Genomic DNA, 11,415 nt, shown 5'->3' with positions numbered 1-11,415 from the left:
ACCATGCTTCCAGCCGATGACTTCACCTGCCACGAAGTATATGCCCCATGGAGCCACGGCTGCCTGCAGTATTGACAAGAGATAGTCCTGAAAAGCACCAATCGCTATGTATTTGCCCCAGACAGACTCCAAAGTTCATGGAGACAGATAACTTGTTTCGGGCTTAGGGCGAGAAAAGGCAACACCTATGAAACAAACGGCTCCAGAAATGAGCTGCTGTCTTCTCTAGACCTTATCTTTGCATCATCCTCGCAGAGTTTCACCTGCAATGGCACAATCATAGACTGCGACGTGACATGGATCATGGCCGCTGCTCAATAGAAAAGTCAACCAGCGGCCCTGATTGTGGTCATTGTACTTCGTAATAATTATGCACGAATGCTAGTGAATTTGTGATGTGGATATGCATTACAGCCTCGGTTCGTTCTAGAAGTTGGTTCAAAGGCCCGAGGTAGTGGTCGACAAGACAGAAAAAAGACTTACCATGTAGAGCCGGACCCCCGTCCCGAATCGCCATGGCCACAGACGCGCTGGATAGAGAAAGCAGCTCATCGAACAAGAGTTGATAGGAGGAAAAAGACGCGGCGGTGGAGCGACAACCAGAAAACGCACATATCTGGAACCGATGGGCGTAGGCGCGATGTGGGAGAATACGGAGCTGGCGACGTTAGGAAACCTGCAGTGTCCTGGTCCGCGTAGCATTTGGTCTGGAACATGGCAAGGGAAAGTTGATCAAAGCGTTTTCCATTCAAGTTTGGCCCAAGAAGAAGGCCTCCCGATCCTGGGTATCCCAAAAGGTCCACCGTCTTTAGGAGGGTTGAGTGTGAAGTGCGACTTCACTGGCAGATGCCAACATGGGAATGAGGGTTACATTTAGATTATCATGTCCCACCTTCCCGGGCCTGGACCCGGACTAGGCAAGCACCGAAAGTCTGTGTTTTAACGGCATGATAACGCCCGCACTTTTTCGGGTGCTATGTACTGAACAAGAAGCTGGGGGTGTGGGTGCGATATGTTCCCGTGGCGGCCACAGCCGGTAGCGAGCAAACTAGCACTGACTGCTTGCTTAGGCGAGTCAGATAACTTCAGTCATGTGCTATTCTTTCTTGACATCAAACCAGCTGCCCACGCAATTGCTGTTTGTGACTGTTTGCTGTCCCTTTTGATTAATGTGATAAAAGTGACCGTGGCCGACATCTCGAATGGGCGACCTACTTCTTCAGCGGAGTAGCCGGTAAATTAGAAGAAAATAGTCAATTGCTCAAAATCTGGTTGTCGAAATCGAGCCGTCCGTATTTACCAAGGAACACATGCATCCATCCAGAATACACCCTGGCAAAACCATGTGGCTTTAGTGGCGGCTCAGAAGCCGTTCGGCGGCATAAGGTGCGTATTTCCAAAAGAGGCAATTCCCCCCCCCCCCCCCCCCCCCCCCCCCCCCCCACGACGGGGCGAGCCCCCCGAGAAAAGCCCTACGGTACGGTAGTGGGAAGCGCTGGAGGTGGGCACCTATCTCGCTAAGATCGTGATTGGATTGGTTCTGCCAAGCGTACCGTCTTATTGACAGGGACGGCCGACAATGCCGTCAAAGAAAACATAAACAACCTGATTCTAGGCAATTTTAGGTCTAGACTGACCCTTCAGGTTGGATTTGGGTGGGTAAGCAAAGAGGAAAAAGATCCGTTGGTAAGAAACATCTTGACTGAGATCGGAGCCAAGTAATGTACGTATGGAGTTTTAAGCATGTCTTGGTATCTTGTCGCTCCGGTTGACTTTGATTGAAATGCATGTTGCCGACGACCAGCCACTGAGGCCTAGATAATATGACGTCGGAATTACACACAAGGAAAAAAAAAAAGTTGGGGCCGGTAAATTCGGGCAGTTGTTACGCGATGTGAAGGATTGCATGTCTTGGGTTGGAAGAGTCATTTGGACGTAAAAGGGACTGGAGATTATAATGTTTCTTTCGGCCGAAGGGTGACTTACTTCATTCGTTTCCTGGGCTTCTGCCCTGACGATCGATCTCTCACTAAAATGAATTAGGAAGGAAGGATTTGAGCATAGATCACGTGCTAACAGTCGTGGTAATCCGCGTATCTACAGTATGTACTACAACTTCGTACCAACCAAGGTTACACAAAACACCTTCTAGTCTAGGCAGGTACCTAATGACATGGTTTTCCCTGTTACATACCCTAACTCCCCAAACCCTAAACCCCCTATCTTCTCCTTTAGAACCTTCATCTACCTACCTTACGTAGTAAACTACGCGGCAAGGCCCGACCGGTCCATGAACAAACGCTATCATTTCTTTTTCCCCGAGGGCATCTCACGATCGTGGCGAGAAAAAGGGGACCATCGATACTACCTAGTTCCTCAGACTCGACTTACTCGTATTTTTCCCTTGATGTTAATCTCCGGTTCTGTGCCTCACTAAGCCCTGCGAACAGCGAATGCTGCCTTCTTCTTTTTTTATCTGCAAGGGGCTACTGCTAATTACGGCCTATACCGACAGGCGAGTTCTGATCAATGCTGATAGGAAATTTGGTGGCAATGATCTTACTTATGTTTATCTGATCTGCGCTGCCCCGTAAATCTCTGATGCCTGTAACGATCATCCAACTGGATACTCCCTTGTGTGACCGAGCCGTGCGGTGATCCCTTGGGAGATTTTGTGTACGGGCCCCGGAAAGTTTCTAGTGTATCTGTGATACGATAGTTTTCAAATCTGGGTGCCTTTTACCACTTGTTGGTATAATTTGCTTTATCGTCCGTCTGGAAAGTCGTTGAAACGTCTTCAAGGCGCTCTGGAGGGGCGCAAGTTGCGAAGAAGACACGGAAATGTCGTAACCAACGACGCAGAACAACCGCTCGACGCGTCCTTACACTGCCTGTTATCCTCTGTAATAGGTTCTAACAGCAGCAAAAAAACCACCTCTCCATCCTCCCAACATTGCCCACAACTCCTCATCACCACGGCGGATCCTCCAACCTCCTGAACAAAGCCACATACTTGTGCCCCTTGTTCCTCTCGACCTTCTTGCCCTCCTCCGTCTCGCTGCGCATAATGGCAACGCAAGGATCTGCCTCCTGCTCCTCGTCGCCGATCCTCTCGAACAGCGGGTGCGCCTCGAGGTGCTCGACCATCCACTCGTGCAGGTCCTTGACGTCGGTGATGGTGTAGACGACGCCCGAACCCGGCCGCAGCACAAAGGCGTACTCGGAGCTGAGTGTCGTCGACACGATGCGCTGCTTGTGCTTGCGCGCCTTGAAGTGCGGGTCTGGGAAGCAGATGAACACCTTGGAGAGCTGTCCGCGTGTGAAAAAGTTTGGCAGGAACTTCATCGTGTTGGCCCGCACGCACGCAATGTTTTGGTATGCCTGCGGGTCCGTCGCAGAGTGCTGCGTCCGTAGTGCTCGGATCTTGTCCTGCACGAAGCCCGTCACTTGTGTCCTGATCTCCATGCCTGTGTGATGTGTGAAGAAAAAAAATAATAATAGACGGTGGTTAGTTACCTGGTTGAAGTGACACCGCTCTTGCTTTTCTATCCTTCCTTACCTAGTATCAAGGAGTCGGGGAGGGCAGGTGACAAAGCCATCAGCAACCCGCCAAAGCCACATCCAATGTCGGCAACCTCGACATCCTTTAGTAACCTCCTGGGCAGCGACTTGGTAGCTGTCAAGTCTTTAGTAGTAGCATCCGCATTCTCATCCGCATCTGGTGCTTTGTAGGCTGGATACAGAGGTGCCCAGTCCATATGGTCTGGCGATATGGGGCTGAGGATGGTGCCATGGTCATCAGCATAGAGTCAACTGATAGGAAGGAATGTTGAAGTCTGACACGAAAATGTGAATACCCACTATGTCAAATTATGATCAGAGAACGGATTCGCGTGGGCGCGTTGGCGATAGAATTTCTTCTTGGGAAGCGCTGCCGCGCCATTGCTCTTTTGCGCCTCGCGGTACTCCTTGCGGAGATTCCTGTTGGGCTTCCCAGTTTGCCCCATTGTGTTTCTTTTGAGGGCAGCCTCTTGATGTTGCTCTCACTTCCAAAGAGGATTGATGTGCCTAGGAGCTAGGTAATTGACTGGGTCAAAATGCATGTGACGAATTTATTTTTTTTGATGCTTTCAATCAAGTTCAAGTCTCCATGCGACGCTAAGCTTCGGGCCCTGCAGTGGGTGGGGTTTCGCCCTGGTGGTGCTCATTTGCAGTGGATCAACCCGGTAATACGGGGCTATTGGGGGGGACTAGATTTGGAGGGGAGCTTGACTATTATGGAATATGGACAGGTCGCCGTTATCGGAGAGTTGTAGTCTAACATGACTGGAATATTCATGTAAACAAACTCAGACATGTTTGAACCCCACCAACAAGACTGAGCGAACTTTTTACAAGTCGAACATTACAACAGTCACGAACATATTATAACCCCCCTCGATCAGGTAGAAGTCTCATAATCATGGCTTCCCCGAAACAAGTTCACATTGCCATCATCGGTATGTACAGCAATACCTAGTCAATGCCTACCTTTTTATATCTGCACTTTGACCTGCACCATCACGATAAACCTGAGCTTTTATAAAATGTGAGAAGTGCATGAGCTAAAGCTCTCACCAAAACGTCATCATCAAATCATAAAGGCGCCGGTGGAGTCGGAAAATGCTTCCTGTCTCAGCTTCAGGCCCTGGCCAAGCGCCGACCCTCCCCTCAGCTTAGCCTCTGCTACATCTCGACAAGCAAAAAGGCCCTTTTCAACGAGGACTACTCCGAGGTCTACAGCCTGACCAGCGGTAGCGCGGACTTGGTGTCGTCTCTGGCCGCCTCGACCCGCGAGCCACTCGCCACCCCCCAGCTGGTCAACTACCTCGCCTCGGCTCCTGCCAAGGTCGTTCTGGTCGACAACACCAGCTCCCAGGCCGTGGCCGACAGCTACCCACAGTTCCTGAGCCGGGGAGTCAGCGTGGTGACGCCCAACAAGAAGGCCTTTTCCGGCTCCTACGACCTGTGGCGCAACATCTTCGCCGCGGCTGCCCAGACGGGCGCAAAGGTCTACCACGAGTCGTCGGTCGGTGCAGGCCTGCCCGTCATTTCGACACTCAAGGACCTTGTCGACACAGGCGACGAGGTCACCCGTATCGAGGGCGTCTTCAGCGGCACCATGTCGTTCCTTTTCAACTCGTTCGCCCCGACCGAAGGACAGGGCGGAAAGTGGTCCGCCGAGGTTGCCAAGGCCAAAGAGCTCGGTTACACGGAGCCCGACCCGCGCGACGACCTTAACGGACTCGATGTCGCTCGCAAACTTACCATCCTGGCCCGCCTGGCCGGGCTTGAGGTTGAGTCTCCTACGTCGTTCCCTGTCCAGAGCTTGATCCCCAAGGCGCTCGAGTCCGCGGCCAGCGGTGATGAGTTCCTGCAGAAGCTGCCCGAGTTTGATGGTGAGATGGAGGAGGTCAAGGCCGCGGCTGAGAAGGAGGGCAAGGTCGTGCGCTTCGTTGGTAGCATCGATGTGGCGAGCAAGCAGGTCAAGGTTGGGCTGGAGAAGTTTGATCGTTCGCACCCCATCGCTGCGCTCAAGGGCAGCGACAACATCATTAGCTTCTACACCAAGCGCTATGGAAGCAATCCTCTCATCATCCAAGGAGCAGGTGCTGGTGGTGATGTTACTGCCATGGGAGTTACTGGTGATTTGATCAAGGTTCTGAGTCAGATTGCATAGTGTACCGCCTGTACGTGAAAGAGTTTGCAAATAGGAGCTCTAAAGGTGAAAATAATCAAAAAACCGTCCCAAAGTTGATTTCTGTCTTTTTTTTTATTCTTCTTTTTTTTCTTCTCTCTCTCGTATCTCTCTTGGAGCTGAAAAGTATACCCCGTTGCATGTGCTTCCACGATACTGAGGAATGCAGCAACCCTTTTGCCGATATCGGCCATTTCTCTTTTGCTTGATCTGTGCTCCAGCGCCCAATTTACAAGCCTAGCGCGTACCTGACTTACGCCAGTAAACATCCCTGAGTACGCCAAAGAAGAAAAAAAGCAGGCGACGTCAGCGCATTACCAAGCCTGCAATTGCGATTGTCTTGTCTTTTGACAAGCCAACTATCTTTTCAACCTTGCCATTCCCTACGCCCGCCGACTTCATCCACTCTCTTTCCCTTCCAGCTGTGTGCCCTCCGTCTTTCAAACCACACACATATATCCACAATCCGCCGCGACAATGCCCCAAGACCCAAACCTTTACGGCCGACCGGCCCCAAAACGCCAGCGCAAGGAAATGGACCTCTCGAGCTCCCTCTCCTTTGCCGCTCAAATGTCCTCGCTACTCCAGAAACCCGGCCAGCCCTCATCCTCCTCCTCCTCCAAGCCACGCCCATCCAAAACATCCGAGATCTTCAAAACCAAACGCCACACCAGCGACGCATCAACCACAAACGACAAGACCCGCCCTGGCCGCGCCGCCACCACCACCACCACCACCACCAGTAACAAAAAGGACAAGCTCCGCCTGCGCTCCCCAACCGGCACATACGACTCGGAGCGCGACCGCGAGGCGGCCCGGCTGAACATGGAGGAGAAAGCCCGGCGGTACGCCGCCATGAAGCGGGGCGACTACATCCCCTCGAGCAACAGCGACCGGGCGCCGCTCGTCGACTTTGACCGCAAGTGGGCCGAGAAGCACCTCGACGAAGCCGGCAACCGCATCGAAGACGACACCTCATCATCCGCTTCCTCCTCGGACGACGACGACGACAACAACAACAACGACACGGAGCTGGTGACATACACGGACGAGTTCGGGCGCGCCCGGCGCGTGACCACGGCCCAGGCGCGACGGCTTGAGCAGCGCGCCCGGTCCGGCCTGGCCGCCGCGGCCGACCTGGTGGAGATGTCTGCGCGCCCGGCGGCGCCGCAGGGGCTGATATTCGGCGACGCGATCCAGGGCGAGGCGTTTGCCGCCGCCGACGCCGACGCCATGGAGAGCCTGGCGCGCAAGCGGGACCGGTCGGCCACGCCGCCTCCCGCGACGCACTACGACGCGCGCCAGGAGATGCGCGGCCGCGGCGTCGGCTTCTACTCGTTCACGGCGGGCGACGAGGAGGCCAGGCGCAGGGAGATGGAAGGCTTGGAGGCCGAGAGGCGAGAGACGGAGAGGGTGAGGGCCGAGAGGGAGGAGAAGGCCCGCGCGAGGAGGGAAGATGCCGAGAGGAGGAGGCGGGAGATTGAGGAGAGGAGGAGGGAGGTTGGCGAGAAGAGGGCAAAGAAGCTAGCCGAGAGCTTTTTGGACGGCTTGGGGATGGACCTGGGTGCTTCTGGGGTTGCTGATGCTGGTGCGACGGTTGATTTTGAATCCAAGAGGCAAAAGGATGGAGAGACTAGAAATTCAGACAGTCACCAGCCTGATGGTGCGAGTAGACTTGGAGATGGGACCGAGGCAGACGACAAGAAGTAGAGAGAAATCCTAATATTGTTATCTATCTGGGAAAGCCATCTCGGAAACATATCTGACATCTCCCTCATCTGTTCGATATGCCCTCACATGTCTGCATTTTGTGCGGTGTATATCAAGAGACAAAAATCCTGTACTACTTTGGCCTGCCAAAGCTACAGAGTTTTAAGCATTACTGCATTCTGTGAAGACTATATAGGTAAAAAAATGTCCGTTGGATTTAGATGGATGGTTAAAAGTCCCCTAACAAAACCCATTTTCAGCCGCTTCGTGATAAAAAGAAAACGTGAAATGGATGTGTAACCATTGATATGATAAATGCGAAGATAGTAGTTTGGGTGGTATGGAACATGTAAAAAAAAAAAAAAAGTCCAAAAGCTCCGAGGCTCAAGAACATGTGGGTAAGGAAGGCTAAGGTAGGTAGGTAGATACCAGAATAATGGTTGCAAATGAAGATATCCGCCGTACAGGTTAACCGCCAGATTGACACCCGACTTCAAACAAAAAAACTTATTAAGAAGTAGGTAGGTATGGAGGACAAGATTGAGTAGAATAGAAGCTGCCAGGTCGGATTGACTCCCATGCATTGATATATGGCGCAACAAGCAAGGTTTTTCTGGCTTGCAACCTCGTCTGGTATAAAAAGATAGTCGAGTGTAACGGATGCTGTAAATACCATTCGTAAAATGTATTTCAGAGAAGAAAGATAACAAGTAAAGGAAACCATGTCCCCCTAAAGTCAGAAGTGAGTAACCGCTCAACAATGCAAAGAAAAGAAGAAAGAAAAAACGCCCCTCGGTTGACCTTGTTTTCTGGGTTTTTAACGAGAATCGTACATTTTGCTGTGGATAAATTTCACCAAAGACTGGTCTTGAGCAAATATCGAGAGAGAGAAAAAGAGCCTCCAAGACAGAGAGAAATAATAATGAATAAGATGATGAGCAGCCACAGTCCGAGGTTCATCCGAGGATATAGTAACGACAGAAAACAAGTTATGGGGTAATCAATTGATGAACCATACACATCCGCAGTCGCTTATATCGGCCGGATCTCTGCGAACGATCTGGTGCGACTTGGGTTGTAGGTGTTCATCCTCCTCACCACGCTTCCTCAGCGGTGGACTGTTGCCCTGTTCCTGGATAGTGATCTCCACGGGCCTTCCATTCATTATGACCGGCTTGGCTATGCCGCCACTCTCAATCGAGACTTGCCGACATACAGGCCGAGGTGATCTTTTAACACGCCGCTCCTCGAGCTTGACCACCCGAGGGTATCCCGGAAACACCGATCCGAACTCGCCATCGCCCGACGTGGCGGAGGGCGTCGGGGCAGGAGTCGAAAGCGGAAAGCGATCGGTGGCGCCAAAAAAGTCAGAGAACGAACCAGTCGGAACTGATGTTCCAGTCAAGAAGGGAAACGGCGCTCCTCTAGTGAGCGAAGGGCTCGTTGGCGTGGCTCCCGCTATGCTGGATAACTGTCCACCAATTCGTGTTGAGGCGGAAGTTTGGTTGGGGTATATAAATATCTCGAGTAGGGTTTCGGGCCAGGTGCAGATCCATGGCTTGTCGCCAGGCTGCGCAACTAACTTGCGCCTGAAGTCGTTAGGTCCAAAAACTGGTGGGTTCAATGCCCGACGGAACCTAGCTGCCGAGTTCGGCATAGTCGCTGAAAGCGCATTTTCGGGCACTATGACAGTCTTGTTGAATGGCAGCATCTTGTACCAGGCTGTGCCTCGGCTCGGCTCAAGCAGGTCATTGGCGGTCTGTAGGATGTGACTGCCCTGGATAACCTGAGGCTGCGTACCATACGCAAAGAGCCCGTTGTTAATGGTTAAGGTCTCGTTGGCTCCGATCGATACGCTGTATTTATCGGATTCTTTCTTGACGTCCATGAACATTCCGGCGCCAAGTCCGAATATGATGCTGCAAGACCAGGCTGGTGCGTGTGTCGTGTCATTGAAACAGATGTTTGGTTGTTGTCTAATAACAAGAGGCATTGCAAACCTGCCCTCGGGCAATTCGGCTAGATCTTTTGGTGTAGGTGTCGGTGAGGCGTCGTACACTGGTGGAGTTCCTGGCGACGGTGCTGCCCTCGTTATTCCGTTGTCTCGTTCTTGTCCTCGTCTGGCAACAAAGGTTCCAACGACGGTACCTATTATTATCCCCACGACAAGAAGTGCGATGAGAAGCAAAACAGCGACCCAGTATGGGATGCCGCCGCAAATCCGTCTTTTCCCCGCGGTCCGCCACCGCTTCGTAGGTTTCTCGTCTTCCGATACAATTGCCGCGGCGGCTGTGTTTAAGTTGTGCTGACTGAGGTTTGAAGTTGATATATAACTTGCCGAGGAATGGCGATGTTGCGAAGTGAGATCCTCTACAGAATCAAATTCGGGGTTTCTCGCGGCTATGCCAATCCCGCCAGCACCGGGGATCGGTGCCGGTGCTTGCACCGAGTGGTCCTGCTGTCGCCGCTGAACGTCCTGCTGTCGCTGTTGAACGTCCTGCTGCCGCTGCTGAACGTCCTGCTGTCGCTGCTGAACTTGTGGTTGGTTTGACGGGGGCAATGATGAGGGTGAATTGAGCGCCTCCGCATCCCTCACCTTGCGAGCGTACTGCTCATCGGGATATCTCGTGTATGGTGGAAGCTCCTCTGTGTGTCCGTGAGGGCCAATCAACCCCCCAATTTCCTCGCCATCAGGCCCCAATCTCCGTCTGTAATTGTCCGTAGCGATACCTGGAAATCCAACAATCCCTCCTGCTGCCAGACCAGGCACAGTGACGACCTGATCAATACCAACTGTGTTTTGGGCGTACAAACCATAAGGATGGGTTGGACCTATAGGGCGCACAAATGGCTGCTCTGGCGGTGGCCTAACTGTCGATGTGGTACTCACGCTCAGGGACCGGTTGAGGCCAATGTCCTGGCGGTACAATGTGTAAGGATGCGATGGACCGGTTGGACCCTGATATGATTGTTCCCGCACAATTACTGGCGAAGCATCGGTGAAAGCCGATGATGTCGTAGATATCGACGTTGCTGAGCTAACCTGACGAGAGATTGGATATGACGGTCTTGCATTGTGGAATGCATGTATACCCTCGTTACCAAGTGCATGCCCTTTTGCGGATGGGTCGTCTGGTATGGGTGGTTTTGAAATGCTCGATTGCCGACTCAGCGGCGACACCGTCAGGTTGCGATCTACCGGCGTCGACGGAATGGTATCTCCTCCGCTGAAGTAAGATGATACTGTATTCCTGTCCGGGAATGATGTTGTTGAGTTTACCGCGTTTGGTCTAAATCCGTCGCAAACACCTAGAGCCCGGAGCATAATTTCGTCTTCATCTTCGACTGGATGTGGCGTTCCTGTCTGCCCCTGGCGTGGCTCCGTCCACTCAACATCTTGGGACTTTGAATTGCGCGAGTCCATCGAGACGTATGACCCGTTCGTTGTCGACTTGAAAGCTGCCTGTAGACCACAGAATCTCAGGCAGCAGTATAATGAATCGAGGTCCGCTGCACAGCAGCTCGGCACCTATCTCGCTGGTTCAGCGAGATTTACCTGTCCTGACCATTCAACTTTGGTTTTGTGATTGGTTGGTGGGCCAAGTTAACTGGCGATTATTCAGCGACAATATCCTCCTAAGCTGGATCCCCGTCAGCTTCAATTGCTGTCAGTTGCGGCGTCGTCGTTGTAGAAATTTGCGACCGGAAATGGTGATTCGTATTGTACGAATCTTGAATGTCTCGAAGATGACAGTTTTGGTTGTTGCCAGTCGGGTTTGGTTTAGGGGTGGAGAATGAGAGTGGAAGGTGTATTTTCCCCTTGTCGTGCAAGTTTAGCTAATACAGGAGCCCTAGGGTAGCAGTATAAACCCAATCCATACTAAGCGTCGGAGAAGGCGAACCTACAGCCCGACGATGTATGCCCGAGCCCAGACTTTTGCCTCAGATGGGAATTCAGCAATCGCAAA

General features: G+C 52.3%; 4 protein-coding genes across 4 annotated transcripts; 2 read left to right on the top strand and 2 right to left on the bottom strand.

Moving 5' to 3' along the window:
• Positions 1 to 2,589: 2,589 nt before the first annotated feature.
• PgNI_08226 (uncharacterized protein) lies at positions 2,590 to 4,073 on the bottom strand. Its single transcript, XM_031128225.1, has 3 exons — positions 3,862 to 4,073; positions 3,560 to 3,777; positions 2,590 to 3,467 (listed from the first exon to the last, which is right to left on the bottom strand). Exons 1-3 carry the CDS (start codon positions 4,005 to 4,007, stop codon positions 2,971 to 2,973), a joined length of 861 nt encoding a protein of 286 aa, XP_030979240.1. The 5' UTR covers positions 4,008 to 4,073; the 3' UTR covers positions 2,590 to 2,970.
• A 315-nt stretch (positions 4,074 to 4,388) lies between these two features.
• Positions 4,389 to 5,790, top strand: PgNI_08225 (uncharacterized protein). Its single transcript, XM_031128224.1, has 2 exons — positions 4,389 to 4,499; positions 4,644 to 5,790. Exons 1-2 carry the CDS (start codon positions 4,463 to 4,465, stop codon positions 5,717 to 5,719), a joined length of 1,113 nt encoding a protein of 370 aa, XP_030979241.1. The 5' UTR covers positions 4,389 to 4,462; the 3' UTR covers positions 5,720 to 5,790.
• A 424-nt stretch (positions 5,791 to 6,214) lies between these two features.
• Positions 6,215 to 7,447, top strand: PgNI_08224 (uncharacterized protein; the record flags this gene model as incomplete). Its single annotated transcript, XM_031128223.1, has 1 exon — positions 6,215 to 7,447. The coding sequence occupies one exon, from the start codon at positions 6,215 to 6,217 to the stop codon at positions 7,445 to 7,447; it is 1,233 nt and encodes a 410-aa protein (XP_030979243.1).
• Positions 7,448 to 8,447: 1,000 nt separating this feature from the next.
• Positions 8,448 to 10,871, bottom strand: PgNI_08223 (uncharacterized protein; the record flags this gene model as incomplete). Its single annotated transcript, XM_031128222.1, has 1 exon — positions 8,448 to 10,871. The coding sequence occupies one exon, from the start codon at positions 10,869 to 10,871 to the stop codon at positions 8,448 to 8,450; it is 2,424 nt and encodes an 807-aa protein (XP_030979244.1).
• Positions 10,872 to 11,415: the final 544 nt, after the last annotated feature.

This window comes from Pyricularia grisea (assembly GCF_004355905.1).
Source record: "Pyricularia grisea strain NI907 chromosome V map unlocalized Pyricularia_grisea_NI907_Scaffold_6, whole genome shotgun sequence".
Taxonomy (NCBI): domain Eukaryota; kingdom Fungi; phylum Ascomycota; class Sordariomycetes; order Magnaporthales; family Pyriculariaceae; genus Pyricularia; species Pyricularia grisea.
The sequence above is the reverse complement of the archived record's forward strand: the minus strand, read 5'-3'. Positions and strand labels throughout refer to the sequence as shown.